The sequence below is a fragment of the Lycium ferocissimum genome, chromosome 9, assembly GCF_029784015.1.
Source record: "Lycium ferocissimum isolate CSIRO_LF1 chromosome 9, AGI_CSIRO_Lferr_CH_V1, whole genome shotgun sequence".
NCBI classification, from domain to species: domain Eukaryota; kingdom Viridiplantae; phylum Streptophyta; class Magnoliopsida; order Solanales; family Solanaceae; genus Lycium; species Lycium ferocissimum.
This window is the reverse complement of record NC_081350.1, coordinates 19942626-19962595: the sequence shown is the minus strand read 5'-3', so window position 1 is coordinate 19962595 and position 19970 is coordinate 19942626. Positions and strand designations below refer to the sequence as shown.

The window sequence follows — 19970 nt, the reverse complement described above, 5'->3', positions numbered from 1 at the left end:
ATTCACTCAGTAAAATTGAATCAAATGTTCATGAATAGTTGAAAAAAGGGTCTAAACATCTAGAACTTGCAGGAATAAGATCCGTATGCCCTAAGACTCTTATAAGTCACGTCACGAAACGTTTTATATGTAAATTATGTACGCCGTCTCATTTGACTCGAGGTGGGCCCACTATTTCCGGATTCCCTCATGTTGTCCTATTGGGCTTATTCTCCATTCTATAGCTAAGAACACTTATGGACATCCTTCCGACTACTAAATAAAAGTTGTTTTAACTAAACCCTCGACCCCAAGGTATGATTTTCTTTACTAAAAGTTTACAAGTGTTTTCCAAAATATACATTTTTCTTTAAAAAAAAAACTAAGTTTTACAATATTGACAGTTTTTATGATTTAAACAACGACTATAATCCTATGATGACTATGAATCTATGATGCCTATGATCCTACGACGACTATGATCCTATGATGACTATGATGGCTATGATTCTATGATGTCTATGATTCTATGGGGACTATGGTTCTATGATGGCTATGGTTCTATGATGACTATGACTCTATGATGACAATGATTCTATGATGACAATGATGATGTCAGATATGCTATGCCTATGACCCGATATGCTATGATATGTTCTATGTTGATAGTCTCGCCTTATGATTATCGTTCCTCCAAGGTGAGACAAAGCGTCCATGATTACTCCATAATGCGATCGGAGGATTCCGACCTTACGTCACTCCGATAAGTACATGATTTTCCTTGGGTTCCCTGCGTGCTAAATATGAACAAGGGTTGGGGGGATGGGAACTATGCATACATGGGGGAAATGGGAAAAGGAAACTATGTTTCATTGCCACACAGTCGGTGGCTTATCATCCGGACGCGGGATGCCGGACGCGGGATTTATGGCGAGCGGAGTATTCGGCGCTATGTGGGCGAGCCGCCTCGTACGGTGCTATGACACGATATGACTAAGTAAGCATGCATGGCATCCGCCCCGGGGGCACTCATATGCACGGGTTACTCGCTATCCTATGATATGTTCTATGTTCTCCATACGATATATGATTCCTATGTACGTGTCACGACTTGACATGACATGTTCTATGTTTCTATGCGGTTATTGTTCATGTATACATTTCTTACTATGTTACTATTCATGCCTTACATACTCGGTACATTGTTCGTGCGACCCCTCTTCTTCGGGGGCTGCGTTTCATGCCGCGCAGGTACACCCAGACGACGTAAAGTTAGCATAGAAGATGTTCCAGCGAAGTTGGCGAACTCCGTTTGCCCTGGAGTGTAGCCGAGTCAGCGCACACGTGCTAGGATATCCGATTACGGAGTTAGAGACTTTGCGAGACGAGTCGTGGGTTTTGGGAACCGATTTGTATAATGATACGAGTTAAGTACAGCTATATATTTTATTTGATTTAAAAGCAGCGATAGAGTTTTATTATGTATGAGTAATCCTATTAAGTATGTTTTCTTTAAAGGTTCAAAAAGAAAAATTTCAGTACGTAGTAAGGATCAGCGGGTTCGCTCGGCTCCGGTTATGGGGTCGGGTGCCCATCACACCCTAGTGAAGTCGGGGTGTGACAGTAAGTTTAGTGCCTTTTGGGCTATGAACCAAACTTAGATCGATAAAATTTAACTCACAGAATTACTGGTGAAATATAAAATTTCTATGAACCAATAATTCTTATTGTAAGTCAGAGACTTTATCAGTCACATTTCGACTTCGTAATTTTGTTGTTCAACACGGTATTGCGCCCTAGGCCATGCGCGTGCTTGGTTATTCATGAGAGCTCTAGATACTAGGCCAACATCTCATAGGAGCGGCCTCACTCCACTCTCATAGAGGTGAATTCATCAGGTGTACACTGCTTTAAATACACCATCCATAATTCATTATGAGTTAATAACTCATCTTCACAATTAATAGCAGTTCAAGCACTATCTTTAAGTGCGCAGAGTCAATATCGACTTGTTATTACCCATATTGAACCTATTTCATAAGATCTCCAATCACATATGTTGGGTTACTATCTCTATTGACAATCATATGGCCTTAACCTTATCTCTCTTGAGATTTGAAGAATTAATTTCCTTCCCACAGGTTTAGTTAGAGGATCGGTCAAATTCATTTCTGACTTTGCATAATCAATGGAAATTACTCCATATCTTAGCAGCTGCTTAACGACATCATGTCTTAATTTCATGTGTCTGCTCTTACAATTATAAGATTTGTTCTTTGCAATAGCTATTGCCGCTTGACAACCACAATGCATAAAACACAGGAGGCAATTCATCTTTTATTAAACGGATATTCGCTGAGAAATTTCTTAGCCACTCGGCCTCAGAACCAGCTAACTCCAGAGCTATAAACTCTGATTCCATAGTCGATCTAGCAATGATTGTCTGCTTAGCTGATTTCCACAATATTGCACCCCCACTAAGGGTAAACACATAGCCACTAGTGGATTTTGTCTCATCTGAATCAGAGATCCAGTTTGCATCATAATACCCTTCCAAATAAGAAGGAAGTCCATTAAACATGATACTATAATTCATGGTTCCTCTTAAATATTTCATCAGTCTAATTAATGCAGACCAATGCTCTTGATTAGGATTAGGAGTATATCTAGTTATCTACTCAGTCCACACACATCATAGGCTATATAAGGCCTTGTAAAATTCATTAAATGCATCAGACTCCCAATAATTTGAGCATATTTAGGTAGCAACTGGGTCACCATTATTCTTTTTTAATTGAGAGTTAGCATCATAAGGAGTGGCCACAGGTGTCACCTCAAAACATTCAAACTTTTTAAGAAGTCTCTCCACATAATGTTCTTGTGATAGTAATACACCACCTTCACTTTTTATAACTTTAACTCCCAATATCATATTTACTTCACCTAGGTCATTCATATCAAAATTAGTAGAAAAAAATAATTTGGTACTTATTTGTAGACAAAAATAATTTGGTACTTTCTACAATATTTAATTTTGCTCCAAATATGTCATCAACCTATAAGAATATTATCACAAAACTATTGTCTAACACTTTAGTATAAACACATTTATCCACCTTAATGGAAGAAAAACCGTCTCTCATTAAGACTTGATCAAATTTCTCATGCCACTGTTTAGGAGCTTGCTTAAGGCCATAAAGTGATTTCATCAATTTACAAACTTTATTTTCTTGTCCATGGATAATACATCCCTTAGGTTGAATCATATAAATCATTTCATCGAAATCACCATTTAAAAAGGCTGTTTTTACATCTATTTGATGGATAAAAAGCTTGTAAATTGATGCTAGTGCAATTAAAACTCGAATAGAAGAAATTCTAGTCACTGGGCAAATGTATCAAAATAATCAATAGTTTGTTTTTTAGAAAAACCTTTTGCTACTAAACGACTTTTAGAACCATCAGGATTAAGTTTCTTTTTGAAAATCCATTTGCAACCAATAGGTTTTTCACCAGGAGGTAAATCAGTCAAAACCCATATATTATTTTTCATGATAGAATCAATTTCAACTTTTATTGCTTCTTTCCAAAATTTAGCATCAGAAGAAGATATAGCTTCAAAATAATTTGATGGTTCATTATCGACAAGAAAAGTTTGAAAATCATTTCCATAAGAAAAATATTTCTTCCTGGGCCTTTTGCTCCTTCTCAGTTCCTCATTAGAGGTACTCTCATTATTTTTCAACAGGTGTATGAGAGATTTTATCAGATAGTGGAAAAATATGTTAAAAAAATTCAGTATTCTTTGTCTCAATTATAGTATTGCAATCAAGCACATCACGTTTCAAAACAAGAAATCTGTATGCAACACTATGTTCAGTGTAACATCCGTAAACCTGAGTTAAGTGTGAATGTATAAAAACCAGTATTAAGTTGATATTTTAGCCATATGAATCTATTCGGGATGAATTCGGGTGATAAACAGTCGTTTTCAAGTCAAACCAAAAAGTGGAGTTCTTAAGAGCTTCTAAATTCGTCTAAATCTGAGACAGTCTGCACTTATGGCCAGTTTTAGGGTATTTGCGTTGAGAATTTGGGAAAACTCAAAACATGAAAGTTGTAGTATTTGAAATACCTTTCCAACGATAAATCATGGAGGCCGAACGGAGCTTTTTACAAGAAGTTATGTCCATTTTACCGAACACTGCGCAGAAACTAACACGAGTCGCGTGATGGCCACGCTTCGCACCCGTGAGGGCGGGTGCGATGGCCCCGCATAGCGGGCCAAACGCACAAAAAACCCTCTCTAAATCTCAGGTCTGTAGGGGTCCGGCGATGGCCAGGCATCGCAGACCCATCGCTGAAACGACGATTTTCGGGTCAAAAGTTGGGTTTTCACGTTTCTTTCTTATATTTAAGCATGGGGTTAGTTCCTAAATATCTCTAATCACGAAAAATTAACCCTAAGGCCTCCCCAAACCCCTAAGGTGAGTTCCTACTCCATCTATATCGATTCTACACTAAATTCACCTCTTTTTGACACCAGTTCGTCTCTCCAAACCCTAGATTCTTGAAAACTCAAGAAGAAAGAGATGAGGGCGTGTGGAGTTCATCTAAGAGGTAAGACTTCTAAATTTTATGAGATTATTATTGATGTTTGAACTAGTATAGAATAAATCCAGAGATCAGAATTCACCAATGATTTTCATAAGATTCAAGAACAAGATTTAAGGCTTACGAAAAACCCTAGTTTTCGAAATTCCAAGAAAACTTCAAGAAACAATTCAAGTTCTAATCTTTATCATCTAAAACCATTGTAGTATGATTATTGAATCTTGGGAAGTACGTTTGAGCGGGATTTGAAGTATGTCTATATTTCTAAAAATCTTTCTTGAAGTATGTCTACTTTTCAAAACCCTTCTATGTTATCTTGTTTGAAACGTGTGGATGATTGTTTGTGACTTGAAATCTTCCTCTAGAATATGAACATTATTATAACTCTTGTTCGGTGGAAGTTCTTTTGTAATTAAAGATGATTTCTTTTAGACAAGTCATGCGTGTGTAGGGTCAAGCCCGCATTGAACCTTATACGAACTATACTACTTTGTGAAAGTCATTTTTCCCATTGTTGGATGATTGAACTCATTTTTCTAAATGTTGGACCTTAAACTTGTTTTGTTTTTTAATGGGTTTCTTGAACTTGAAATTGAATGTGAGATTTGAATATGATTTCTAAATCGGTTATGACTTGAAATGCCTCTATCTTGAGATGATGACTTAAGAAGTGAAATTCGCCTCCAAGCCATGATTGTTGATTCGGTTAATATGCCATGATATGTATTTTATTTGTGTTTGGTCCTATATGGGCAAGCTGTGCTAGTCCAGAGGACGATTAGCCGTTATAGATCTTAACGTATCGATACAGTATTGCTGTGTCAGTCCAGAGGACGATTGACCTCCGTTGCTACCTAGCCCGAAGTATCTATTCTTTGTGTCAGTCAAGAGGACGATTGACCTCCGAGGTATGTCGCCCAGTGCATATGTTGCTGTGCTAGTCCAGAGGATAATTAGCCTCCGTGTCTTCTTAGCCGGAGTAATGAGTGATTGATATTTTGTTGCCTGTGAGTGGCTTGTGGTGATATTGAATTCGTAAGTGAAATACTTGGCATGGTAAATGGTAAGGAGTTAAGTTAATGTGTCCTTTGTTGTTGGATTCTCTGATGAGTCCTTTGTTGTTGGATTCTCTGATGACTCTTTAATGTTGCTAACTAACTTTATTCCTGGGTTTGAACTGTTATTTTCATTGATATCATTTTATTGATTTTATTCATCATATCTTGTTTTGTTAACTATTGCCCTTAGACACTACATTTGAGTGCCGGGTACTCGGGCATACCATTGTTGTTTTTTATGGTATGTTAGGTATCACTGAGGAGCAGGTACGACTTAAGAGAACTTGCTGCTTTCGAGAGTATTCGGTGAGCCCCCATGATTGTTCGCGGGGCACCATTCTATCTTTACTTTTCGTATTTTAGTTTCGTCTTTGCGTCCCGATGTTTTTAGACACTCTTTATTATCGTAGAAGCTCCATCGACAGTTGTCAGATTATGGGTAGTGAGTTGGAGTCGTGTGTGACTCGTTGGGCATTTTGCCACGTTTATTTACTAAGTTTCTGATTTGACTTCCGCTGGATTATCTCAAAGTATGATCGTTCTTTTACCCAATTTATTAATGACTGGTTTTCGTATTTATTAAAAGATTATTGAAAGAGATTAGACATTTATTGATTTTATAAGGTGCTTCCGATGTTGTTCATAGCATCGGATGCCTGTTATGCCTAGGGTGGGTTTTGGGGCGTGACATCAGCATATCCAATAAGCATACAGTTAGCAATTTTAGAACCTATTTTTATCTTTTTAGGTTTAGGCAAAAGAACTTTAGCAAGGCAACCCCACACTTTTAGACCGTACGTTAAACTACCAAAGAAATTGGGGTAAACCAATGTGATCATGACATTGTAGGTGCTTGCGATGGGACGAATGTGACTTCCCTCAGTTGGTTTGGGTGGCATAGCCCATTGCATAAGTCCCCCTTTTTTTTAATCCATTTCTTTAGTCTTTAGGGAGCCAAAGCTTGACTTTACTAAACTAATAATAGTTTTTGATAGGGTCTTTCTTAGCTCGAAGGAAAGAACAACCAAAGTTAAAACCCCAAAGAATATGGATTCAAATCAGTTAGTATTTGACAAAGAACCTAACGGAATTTAACAATTTGTAGCCGGAATCAAAGTTTTCCAAAATGGTGTCAACCGGTAATAGAATGTAGCTAGATAACTGATGCCACATCAATTTTGGAATTGGGACCGCCGCTAGCGATTATAAATGATATGATATGATATACACAAATTTGATTTGGAATGCCGAAAGCTCCTCGCCTGAGGGCTAGAGCCATGATGGGGGTTCGGGCTGTATAATACCTATTGGTGAGCTGGAGAATTACTTGGAAAATAATATGCGTATTAGCTAAAAATGAGAGAGAGAAGGAACTCGTGTAGTTATAAGAAAGGAGGAGGATTCTTTGTTTTTTGGTTGATCTTTGCCGGAATAAAAGTGAGCCTAGTTATAGGCTTAAATGTTGAAGTTTCTTTTGACAAGTGTCATGTTACTTGTCAAAAATTATCCACGCAATTTGACTGCCAATTTTTTCACTTTGCTATTTTTTCTATTAAGTTGACATTTGTCCAGCTACTTGTCAAAAAATTGACTAAGCCATTTGTCCAAAATTAAAAGTGAATAAGTAAAAGTGAACGGAGGGATAATATCCGCCCGACAATGGACAGCAAAAGCAAATTGGTAAGAACACACCTAAACGACGCCGTTCTCTGCAAGCAAATATCTACTGTCTCAATGTTGTAATATCGCCGTCGAACTCTATATAAACCCCTTCTGTTTTCCTCGCCAACCTTTTCGCCTGTTTTTTCAACCGTCGTAACCGATCTAAAGTCTTCATGAAAAATACCATCTCAAAAACCCTAGTCTTCTCTATCTCAAAAAAATCTCATCTCAATTCACATATCACATGAATTGAAATATATATATAATTTGTAACAATGGAAGACAACAAAGACACAGAGCTGTTGTGTAAAGTCAGCGCTAACCATCTTTTCTTAGCTCAATTCGAGCCATTTCGAGCCACTTTACGTAGTCTTCGTGCTCGAAATCCCGAACTTTCTCGAGCAATTCTTCAAACAATTGTTGCACATGGCGGAAAATTCGATTCTATTGTCTGGTCCACGTCATGCCCTTCTCCTCAACTCCTTACTTTCCTTTGTACCCTTGAACTTTTACAATTTAACGAGCCCACCTCTCAACTTTGGTCTTTTGATGCTGATGCCCTTAAATTAAGAGCTGAATTCTGTTTGTACTTGCAAAATGTGATTTCAAGGGTTTCTGATAGGATTTCGAGTTTGAAATTGGATGAAGAAGCTGTTGAAAATGAGGATTTGAAGGTTTTAGGTGAAAGTTTGAGGGTTTTGGTGAAAATTTCGGATATGGGGTTGAGGCGATTGAAGCCCGATTTGATTGAAGTGGAGAGTGAGGGAGATATTGTAGTGGAGGAAGAGGAAATGATGTGTTTGAGGGGAGTGTTTTTGGAAAATGCAGATATTTTTGATGTTTTGAGTCTAAATATTGAGAAGCAAGTTGGTTGGATTGTAAATGAGGATTCGGATATGGCGATTACAGTCAGGACGGTCGTAAAGAATAAGGAGGTTGATGATAAGGTGCTTAAATCGCTGCAAAAATGCATTCAAATCGCACATTTGGATGCTATGAGGGAATGCCTAATGAATAATGATGTGGATGGAGCTGTTTCGCATATTCGTTTTCTACATTTGAATTATGGTATCAATGAGGAGGAGTATCGGTATGCATAATCATGGTTTTACATAGTTGTTTGACAAATATTTGTTCTTTAATTCTTTGAGTTTGTTCAATATCATTATTACCTAGTAAGTAAATTGTTAAGTGACTAGTACTTGAGGTTTGTAAGTTCATTGTTCTATGATTGTTGAAGTATGAAATATCTAGTTGAGTGCTAAAAGTTATCTTGCATGAAACTGAAAGTGAAGCAAATTAAAATAAATTTGTCGGAAGTTATTACTATCCAGGATCCATTTTGATTGACCTAGGTTCACTTTCACTATGATCAAGGAGTAAAATGGTTGCATGGATTATTATTTTGAGTTTGATGGATAAGCAGTTAAAATTATACTAGCTTGTAACTCTTACAACATTTCTTAACAAAAAAGAGCTTAAAATAATACTTCCTTTGTCCCAATTTATGTGGCACAATTAAGATTTCAAGAGTCAAACCTGTTAATTTTGACCGTGTCTTCGGACAAAGAATCTTTGAGTTTTTTGAGATGAAATTTACATATTTGAAAACTATGTAAAAAATTACTATAAGTCACAATAATTGACAATTCAAAATATTTAGAAAACATGAAATTTTCATGTTCAAAGAAAAACTCGTTTGAATTTCGATATCTGAAAGGTGCCACATAAATTGGGACGGAGGGAGTAGTTAATAGGGAAATGTCAAAAAAGGGGATGAAAACCATGGAAGACCAGGGTTCAGAATCCTAACAGAGGCGACAAACGCTAGGTGATTTCTTCTCATCTGCCTAAGCCTTGGTGGGCAGCGCTATATGATACCTGTGCTGGTGAGAGGTAACATGTAGTTGGTGAAATAATCTAGATGTGTACAGGCTGGGCCGTACAACATAGTTGTGAAAAAAAAGATAATCACATTAAGTTTGAAATAAATACGAAGTAGTACTCTTTATAGTAATCTACATTATTGAGGAGAATACGATATCAAGAAAACAAGATATTTTTGGATTGGTCTAAAGTAGAGAACAGGTCAATTAAAATGAGAAGAAGGGAGTTATACTTACAATTGCAATGAAACACAGAGAGGTGGACTTAGATATGCTTGATGAAGCTATTTACCTTATTAAAAGACAGTAGTATATCAACATATTAGTTTGATCAAGATTTACTTCATTGCTATGAATGCTTTTATAAAGGCTGCTTTTGAATAAAACACATTTCTGATATGAAGAGTTCCATTTTTATTAGAACTCCTGTTCTTCTTAGCGTTTTCTGCCATGCCACTGAATTTAAGGACCGATTAGGCAATACAGATTTGGTTAATGAACATTACCGTATGTTTTTCCTCGAATATTATTAGTTCTGTCCTCAACTAATGCAGATCAACATGTTATGCTTTTTTTTGGTGGATGGTCAACTTTCTTTTCATGTACTAGAAGAAACAAAATAAACCAGTATATTATGTTTCCGCCCTCTCGTGGATGGAGGACATTGGAAAAAGTATTTACCACCTTTCAATATGACTGAATGATTATTATTTGACGTGCTTGTTACTTCTTGGTGTTCAATTTATTTCCTTTGCCATTCTTACCTCGTTTCATTATTATATTCTTGTTTCTGTTTTTATCTAGTGTGGTCTCAAAAGATCTACTCAGGAGGGTGTTACCTGGGAAGGATGATTATGGAGATGCCTGGCGTGAGATGCGAGACAAATTCTTGTCAGTTTATGGGGAAGCACTTTCATCTCGTTGTACACCTCTTGTTAAGATGATACAGGTGGTGATGATAATTCTTGCCAAAAGTACGCTCGATGCTGAATGTTGTCTTTTCATGGCATTTTCACAAATAAATTTTTTGCAGCCCACAGTATCTGAGATTATCTGATTACTTTGATGCTATTTGCTTTTAATAGTTGCTTAGTAAAGCGCTTCCTTTTAAAATCTTTGCTTGGTTGCATCCAATGATGTTGCATAGCAGGAATTGACCATGGGAAACTAGGGTTCAGATTTTAGCATAGCCAAAAAACAATAGGTGTTTTGTCTTTTCTATCCAAACTTTGGTGAACATAGTTTCCAGTACCTTTGCTTGTGGGAGATAGTATATAATCGGTGGGTTAGTCGATGAACACGAAAGCGGGCCCAAACACCATTGTCATAAAACAAGAATCTTTGCGTTGTTATTTATTCCCCCTTCATCCTCTAATTAGGTCTACTAAATGCTCGGTATGTTCAAATCCTCTTTAAGATGTAATTCTATACGAAAAGTGAAGCATCACTGTAATTACTCTTTTCCTAAAAATGTTGACCTTGTCCCCATTTTAGTTTCCACTTGAAGCCATTAGTTTTAACAATTTCACAAGATTAACTACCATAATTTTTAAATCTTTTACTCTTTTGTTCATTGGGCTGAAGGGAGTAATCTAGATGCCTTCCGATGTTATAGCAGGATAATTAATCTTAGTCGTCTTAGATTCGGGAAGAGGGTATGATAATATTCATGAGTAAATATGATTATTTCTACTAACAAACAAAGAGTTACAAAAAAAGGACAACATATCATCAATTACGAAATGTGCAACTCATAATCAGTTGAGTTACTGTGCTGTCTGTTGGCCAGAAAGTTGAAAATGAAGCTTTATAGAAGGCTCTGTTTTCAAAAATTGATTATAGCACGATCACTTGCTTTAAGTCTCTGTTTTTTGGGAATAGATTCTAGCACCATTCCCTGCAGTACATCTAACATTCCTGTAAAACTTCCTGCAGTTCTATTATACTACCTAAGAGAGTTTTTTTTTTTTTTTTTTTGAAACTGGTAACATGTATTGCTCAGCAGTGTACTTTGGCCACTTCCAAAAAGTGTTTACAAGGAGAAATTTGTTACAGAACTCCTAAGAAGTCTACTATCTGAACTTCATCAACTATACATTGTTGATTGTACTTCATCATCTATACATTACATAGAGAGGTAATACAGTTCCACTTGATCTTTCTGCCTTCAAATATCCTTTCATTTCTCTCCTTCCATATGTTCCACCAAATGCAGACTGGTACTGTTCTCCACCACTTTTTTTGACTCTTTACTGATCTAGCAGCTCAGTAAGTCTGCAGTATGCTGTGGCATTGTCTAATCTGCTCTAGCTAGACAGATAAATAGTGCCCAGATTTGATATGTTACCTTATGGTAAAGGAATAAGTGGCTGTTAGTTTCTGTTGCTCCAAACAATGAGGGCATCTAGATGCTATCTGGATTTTCCTCCTCTAAATTGCTTCATGAGTAAGACATGCTTTCTTCACCACCAACCATGAAAAGCATTTCACCTTTGTTGGTGCCATGCTTTTCCATATAGCTTTCCAGGGGCCTTTAAAACTTCCTGCCATCTCAGGTAAGTCCCTCTTGTATACTCTATTTACTGAAAAATGCCTATCTTCATTGTGCTTCCATCTGATGCTACAGGAGCAGTAGTTGTCCCAGTAAAATTTCTCACCCTTTCAGGTAGTTCAACCAACCTTTCCACTTCCCAATCATTCAGCAATCTCCTGAAAATTAGATTCCATCTCTGTGCTGTCCAAATCTCATCTATTGTGATATCTGGATTGGTGTAGACAGAGAATAGGCTAGGAAAGGTCTCCTGCAAAGTTCCTTGCCCATTCCAATTGTCTTTTCAGAAGAGTGTCTTTCTTCCATTGCCCACATGGTAACTTATGTTCCTCTCCAGGGGTGCCCATAAGGATTTGATAGTTCTCCAAACTCCAACTCCAAAAGTGTTTGTGACTTCATCAGTGCACCATCGTCCTTTCTGCCCAAATTTCTGTTATATCACATCCTTTCAAAGAGCTTGTCCCTCCTCATTACACCTCCATAACCATTTCTTGAGCAAGCTGTTGTTTTGTAGCTTCAGGTTTCTAATCCCCATACCTCCTTGTTCCCCGCTCTGCTGGACTGTCTCCCACTTCACGAAATTGAAACCTTTGAACTCTTTGTTACCATGCCACAAAAAGTTCCTTCTCAAGCTGTCTAGAGTTTTAATTACCTTGCTTGGTTAGGGAATAAGGACATCACATATGTTGGTAAAGAAATACCTAAGAGAGCTATTAAAACGACAAAGTAATCTGACTGGCCCTCACCTGCTGTTTGAACTCCATACTTGTCTACAATGATCTTTTCCCACAAAGCCTGATCCTTCTTACCAGATCTCCTAATTCAATTCCCCCGTGGAGTGCTACTGAACACCCTAAAGGCTCTAATCCGTGGGAGTCCAACTTTTATTGCAGATGTAAATTTTTCCTAATTACCAGAAGCTTTTGGTGAGGGAGGTGGTCATGGGGTTCCTGCATGTGTTGGTTTGGATTCCTGCATGTGTTGGTTTGGATTCCTGGGATCCTAGAAAGGTGTTCTTCTTTGCTTGGTTGACAACAGTGAGGCCGGTTTGACTAACGGATACTTGAGGAAAAGGATGATTACATATGTTGAGCTAGTGATTTATGTGCAGATGTTCATGCGAAATGTGGATAACCTCTTATTTACATTATCAGGTGATGTGGTGGGTTGTCTTGAATTGGTTCGGGATGCATTGGTCGATGTCGCATTTAGTGTTTGATGTGCCACATATTTGAGCCTTAGGAGAAGGAGAGCTTTTCAAAGAACTGAAGATGACTTTGCCTCCTACTCATCAGGTGGATTGCTCCCTAATAATCAGGTGGCTCCTGTGTAAGGACAAAAGTAGGAGAGCTTTTCAAAGAACTGAAGATGACTTTGTATATAAGGAATAACCTATTATTCTTAGTTAGCTTTTGGTGCAACCATGAAGTTCCTGTTTGTATTGAAGGTCGCGTGTCACTTGTAGAGAACCATTTTTTTGTGTAGGCCTTTACTTTTTGGTATACTGCTTGTATTTTTTTAAAATCAATAAATTTATTTGGCTTGTAAAAAATGGTTTCTTTTCCTAATTAGTGAGATTGGACTGTTTTAACCTTCCCACTCGGGTTCCACATAAAGTTCCGTTACCAATTTTCTAGCTTTGTGGCAACTTGACCACTATGCATATTAAATATAATGGGTTGAAATATGGACATAGTTCTTCTAATTTGTGTCTCGTTCCCCCCTTATAATAAGTTTCTCTTGTGCCACCTTACTAACTTCTTGTCTATTCATTACTTCATCAAAAACAAAATGTTGTCTATTCATTCGACCAGACCATTGAATTCTATACAACACAGTTCTAGGAGTCACACCCAAAAGTAGTCCGGATAGGTTATCCGAAGGGAACTAAGCTTACAATCGAGGAATTCTACTAATGGTTCAATATTATCCACCTTGCTTGTCGGAATTATGTCATACTTCTTCATATTTATCCTGAAATCCAAACTGGTCTAAATTCTCAAGTATAATTTTTTTTTGAGAATGGTAACAATTAATCTATATATCCACAGGTATAACTACATCCAAATGTGTAGTCCCCCTTCGAAAGTATTACAGCTTACATTGCCTTCCTATTTTCACTAAATTACAACCAGTCAATAGCTGTTAAAATATCTACTGTTTGATCTAACATTTCCTGTTTACACCAAAAATAGTAAATAGCTAAACAATTCCTCGTCATTTTCTGCATGCTGCTCTGCTTATCTTCAAAACATCTCTGATTTCTCTCCTTCCAAAATGTCCACCATATGCTTGCTGGGATAATCTTCCATCTCTCCTTTGCTGCATTACCATCTCTGTTCCAACACTTCATTACTTCTTTTTACTTCCTGATTTCACCCAGTTGATTTTTTTCATTTTGAGAAAGAACTGCCACAACTGGTCTGTCACTTTGCAATGCAAAAAAAAATGGTTGATTGTCTCTGCTTGTTACCCACATAAGTAACATCTAGAGCATAGGTGAAATCCTCTTTTGTTTAGGTTCTCATGAGTCAGCACTGCTTCTTTTGCCAAAAGCCAGGAAAAACAGTTTACCTTGTAAGGTATTTTGGTTTTCCATATCATCCTCCAAGGCCATCCTGCCTCCTGATTTGTTGTTGAACTCAAGTCTCTGTGCAGATTTAACAGTAAAATTCCCTTTACTATCAGCTTTCCATTCCAAAGTATCCCTGTCACCTGTTAAATTGTTGAAATGTGCCACTGTGTTGTAAAAGGGTGCTATCCTTGGCATCTCCCCATCCTTGTCCTGTCCATATTTCAGCAATTGTGGCTTGTTGAAGTTGGCATAAGGTGTAAAGATCTGGGTACATTTGCTTTGAAGGTTCTTGGCCACACCAACTGTCATCCCAAAAGGACACCTTCAATCCATTCCGCACTTTAAATCTTGCTCTAGCCAAAACTAAAGGCCATAGATTTCTGATAGATCTTCACAAACTAAAGGCCATAGATTGCTGAAGTATAATTTTCAGATGATGGTGTTGATCTGCCTTGTTATCACATAACACAAATATCTTTCACTGTTTAAGTTGACTCACTTTAGTTCTCCATTGAGATCAGTATGGCTTCTTGTGATTTTGGTTTCCCACTTCAGTAATGCCAACTTCTGCAGATACCCATTTTCTCAATGAGTATAGAATATGGAGTTTCCCCCCTAAGGCTCTTAGTGTAGAGATTCTTGGGGGCCATGTTTATATCCAAATTTAGAAATCCCTGCACAGATTCCCCACTTACCTGAATAGATTGAAACACCAAAGGTGAATAGGTAGGCCAACCAAGCTTATCAGCACTTTTCTCTTCACAGTCCAAGGCTACTGATTGGCCATGCTTGATGCCTGTTCCGTCCTTTGTCCCTTACGTAGAATTCTGTTCGCTTCCGATTGTAATTGTATAGCTTCCGCTTCTGATGGTCATTGTATAGGAGAGGGTCTCACCTTCCATTCTTACTCACGTATAGCTTCTGGAAACCCTGTTCAGAAAGTTCTTCGTTGTGCGGTTCTCCTTTGTGTTCTCTGTTTAATGTTTTCTTGCCTAAATCACTATGTTGCAGTGTTATCAAAAGCTATATTTTGTCGCATAAATCAATGCAGTGATGGAAAACAAAGGGTTACTGCCTCATGGTTGAAGCAGCGCACCTCATAGGTGAAGAATGTGCTTTGGACCGTGACGTGCAAAATGATCAATTAAAAGCGGTTGATTCTTTGAATTTCATTCAGAAGATTAAAAAAAAGAAGCACAATGTTGTTTTTCCGTTTGAATACTAGGAAACTTCTCAGTTCTCACATGTTCTTCTCATGTATAGTTTTGATGTTCTTGTTGTCTTCGTTGTCTTCTTCTTCTCTTCTTCTCGAATTTGTACTGCCTACCTTTTTTGCTACTTCCGTTCTCTGTTTGCTTTTTTAATTCACTTCTTTCCTCTTCTTTTACTTCTTCTAGTGTGTGAATCCTCTTGTACTACATTTGATTCTAGCTTCTTTTTTGCTTCTCGCTTCTACTATATTAGTAGAGAATCTAAAGTAATTAAGCAGAAAATAAAATGCTGTAAAATTACTTCTTTTAGGTGGTTGATAAATTTGATATTGAGAATTAATTTTTCGATTTAAGTTAGGCTTTTGGGTCCTTGTTGGAGTTACATTTTGATTATGCTTAGATTAATATCTTAATTATTAGTAGCTTTAATTGTATTCGATGTTGTAATACTAAATTCCTAAATCTATAGTATCCTTTATATTTTCCATAAAATTAGCGCTTTTTTGCGCCTTTCGCTTAAAACCCTGCGACTCTTTTCATTATATTTTGCGTTTTTCACTTATAAAAATACTGTTATGTTGGGAACTGCTGTCTACAAGAACCAATTACCGAACTAGTATTTTCTTGTATGATTTCATCTATCTCTGAGTGAAGATCTAAGTCAAAGCTAGCTTTGGACAGACAACCCACATATTTCTTTTTGATAACCCTGAAATCCCCAGTGCCAATGGCGCACGGTTCGGAACTTGGTGAATAATGGGCTTGATATTTTACCCTTCTCCACTTAAATACTAGGTTCTTATCTGCGGAAAGGTCGAACAGGGATATGCACGTAATTGACTTCCTGCGCTCTTACCACTAGACCAAAGCTCTAGTGGCACAACCCACATACTTATTTTTGAAATACATAATAATACGCCCTTAATAAGTGGAAATGAATGCTGACTTCTTGAGTATTTACAGGTTATTCACGATGAAATGCTCTTGGAAGAGATTGAGAGTGTCAAAGTTTCTGAAAGTGATCAGATTCCTCTACCTCTTCAGCGTCTCCAAAAATTTATCCGAGAACTGAATTCTGAGACAACTTTAAATAACACAAATTCATTGCTGGAGACTCTTATTACTTCTTGCATGAGAGAAATGTACCAGTACGCTCGTGTTCGTGGCGTGCATGTCCTGGAATGTATCATGGACTCTGCGCTGTCTGCTGTGAGAAAGGAGGAACTGCAAGAAGCTAGCGATGTACTGGTCACAGTTATCCTTTTGCAATTTTTATTCAGGAAGCCCATATATAAGCTAGATTGAAGCTAGCCATGTACTGGTCACAGTTAACCTTCTGCATTTTTTATTCAGGACGCCCATATATAAGCTAGATTTTCTTTTGGTTTGAGCATAACAATGGCACATTCTGACACTCATAAAAAAAATAAAAAAATAAAAAATAGAATGGCGCATTTTGATATTCAACTCACTTCTTACTTCATTTTTAGTCGACTGTGAATTACATCACTTACTTCTATCCTTTTTACTTTTTACTAACAAAAACTTTCTTATCCTTTTCTATTTTAGATTCTTTTGCTGTTTCCCCGGCTCCAACCTCTTCTAGCCGTCCTTGGTTGGGATCTTTTGTCTGGTAAAACGGGTTTAAGAAGGAAATTGATGCAGCTTCTCTGGACAAGTAAATCACAAGTTCTTCGTCTGGAAGACTCCCCACATTATGGGAACAGATCAGATGAGGTAGTTCCCATGCTTCTGTTATGATAGAGATGTAGCAGACTGCTGTTGTCTCCTTTTTCCCTTTACTTTCTAATGTTGCTTCTCTGCAAGTTGTGTTATGTGCTTTCATGAGTGGATAAATTTGTAGGTTTTCACTAAAACTACCCTTTATTTGGGCAGGTGTCCTGCATTGAACATCTCTGTGATCTCCTGTGTTATCAGCTTGATCTTGCTTCTTTTGTAGCATGTGTGAATTCTGGCAAGTCATGGAGTTTGAAGTCCTCGCTACTGTTATCTGGTAAAGAGTTTATGCAGCAAGGAAATGAAGATGTGCAATGGGATCCCTTTGTTGAAAATTTTGTGCTGGAAAGATTATCTGTACAGAGTCCTTTGCGGGTAAACTCTATGCTGTCCTTCCATGATAGAACTTTACTGTTTGATCTGCTGATGTGTTTGTTTTATTTTTTGGAAAAGATGCATCTTTTATAGCAGGAAAGTCTTAACAATAGTTGAAGGGAAGCAGCTTGATTTATGTCCCAATGCTCAGTTAAATTTTGTCCTACTTGTTCAGTTGTTCAATTCTGTATAGTTTTGCTTTTTTCTTTTAAAAAATTATCTCTTACTTAAAATTTGGATTGAGCATTTCATTTAAATGCACTTGCATTTGCGCAGTGCCTTAACTACATGCCTGCCATTGAGGCTGAGGTTGCATCTGCAGGTTGTGTGTATGGATTGTATGATACTATTAGGAAAGAAGATGATCAAGTTAAGCGTTGCCTCTCTTCTTGAGATAACATTATCCATAAATTCTAAAGATTCATTAAAATTTGAGTGGGGATAGTTTGTCCAGATATGAGGCGGAAGAGTGCTAACTGGTACATGTTCACATGCCTCCCTAGAAGGATTATCATACTGCCTAAATTCACCAGAAAATTAGGAACCAATCTGAGGGCCAGAAAATTACTATAAGTTTAAGATCATCAAAGTATATTTTTGGTAAATGATTGCACAGATTACTTCTCCTTTCTCTCCGCCCTCCCTCCTCTCTCTCTCTCCCTCCGCTTGTGTTATGCATATATCTTAAAACGGTATCTTTCTTACACTTACCTGCTACGTAGTAATATGGCTGATTTAATTGTTCAGTTTCTTGCTTCATAATGTTTTGGATTGTAATCTTTTGCCATCTTCTAGGTATTGTTTGATGTGGTTCCAAGCATTAAGTTTCAAGATGCTATTGAACTGATCAGCATGCAGCCAATTACTTCCAATCTAGCAGCCTGGAGGAGGTGTGGTGACTTACTCTTTTGCAAATTCTTGTATTTGGGGTCAATTTTGATGTTTATGTTGAAAGACATAATTAAATAAATAAAAGTGCGTTTTCTCTAACGACTTAAGATTTTAGATGAGACTGTCACACAATTCAACATGGTATCAGAGCCAGATCCATCCCAATTCCTCGTTCACTCGATGTTGGGCCCCCATTATGTTGTCCACGCTCTAATTGGCAGGCCTTGACATGCGAGGGTGTTGAGTTTGTCCCACATCGGTTGTGGCATGGAGATTTTGTTGCCTTATATGGTCTTGGACAATCCTCACCTCATGAGCTAGCTTTTGGGGCTGAGTTAAGTCCAAGGTCCATTTTCTTAACAATTTACATCATGCATATTAGTATTAGTACTTTATATAAATGAGAATCCCAGATTTTATTGTCCTCACAGTATGCTTTGATGCAATGAGGCCTCTCCACGTGGCTGTTGCTTTTACATAATTTTCTTTTGCCCTGATTTAATTCTCACTTGGGCCTTTGTTTTGGACTATATTGACCCTATATGCCCCTTTTTAGATTATTCCTTTTCTTATATTAAAAATAATCTTTTTTGTCTAGAATTTTTAATTTTCTTTTGTATATTGCTTTTATCATTAAGTAACTACACAAAGTATTAATAGTCAAACTTATATTTTCAAAGCATAATTAATAAGGATAATTTAGTATGTTTTACTCCTAATAAATAATTTCTTAAGGAAAGTGTCAAGTAAATAAGAATAAGTAAGAAGGAACCGAGGGAGTACCTTTTACTCCTTTCGTTTCATTTTACTTGCCCCTTATCCTAAAATATAAATTTTTCCTTTTTATGGTCCATTTTAGCAAATTACGAGAGATTTATTGTTTTCTTTTAGTTTTGTCATTATCATGAAGTAGCTAGATAAAGTAATAGTAATCAAACTTATATTTTCAAAGCATAATTGATAAGAATAATTTAGTAAATAAACCCCTAATAAATAGCTTCTTAAGGAAAATTTAGTAAAATAAACCCCTAATAAATAGCTTCTTAAGGCAAGTCAACAGAGGCAAAGTAAAATAAAATGAGGGAGTACATTATATGTTATTATACATTTTGGTAAATTTTTTGTAACTTTTTCCAATAGAGCATTTATTAGGTATTACTAATTAGGACCTCATATTCTTCTCTTTGGATGTGTTCGGTATGAAGGAAAATACTTTTCAAGAAAATAAGTGTGCTCCTTACTTATTTTCTTGTGTTCGATACTTAAGCAAACCTTTGTTATTCTAAATTTTTTTGTATATAATCTAGACAAGTACAATGGGAGGTGGGGATGGGAGTGTGGGTGTGGGATGGTGGAGATGAGGGCTGCCAGAGTGGAGTTGCAGATGAGGTGTATTGATGGGTGAAAAGGACACAATGAATGTGGAATGAC

At 37.1% G+C, this 19970-nt stretch overlaps 1 protein-coding gene across 4 annotated transcripts in view; it reads left to right on the top strand.

The window, feature by feature from the left end:
• Positions 1 to 7415: 7415 nt before the first annotated feature.
• LOC132029824 (uncharacterized) overlaps positions 7416 to 19970 on the top strand; it is a 63286-nt gene continuing 50731 nt past the window's right edge. The window contains exons 1-6 of one of the 4 annotated variants that reach the window (XM_059419203.1): positions 7416 to 8403; positions 10004 to 10148; positions 16500 to 16778; positions 17106 to 17273; positions 17433 to 17648; positions 18444 to 18538. In XM_059419203.1, coding sequence (XP_059275186.1) covers positions 7589 to 8403; positions 10004 to 10148; positions 16500 to 16778; positions 17106 to 17273; positions 17433 to 17648; positions 18444 to 18538 — 1718 coding nt within the window. In that variant the 5' untranslated portion in view covers positions 7416 to 7588. Of the gene's footprint in view, positions 8404 to 10003; positions 10174 to 16499; positions 16779 to 17105; positions 17274 to 17432; positions 17649 to 18443; positions 18539 to 19970 lie in introns of those variants that run through there. The other 3 variants (XM_059419201.1, XM_059419202.1, XM_059419204.1) reach the window with 3 other exon arrangements.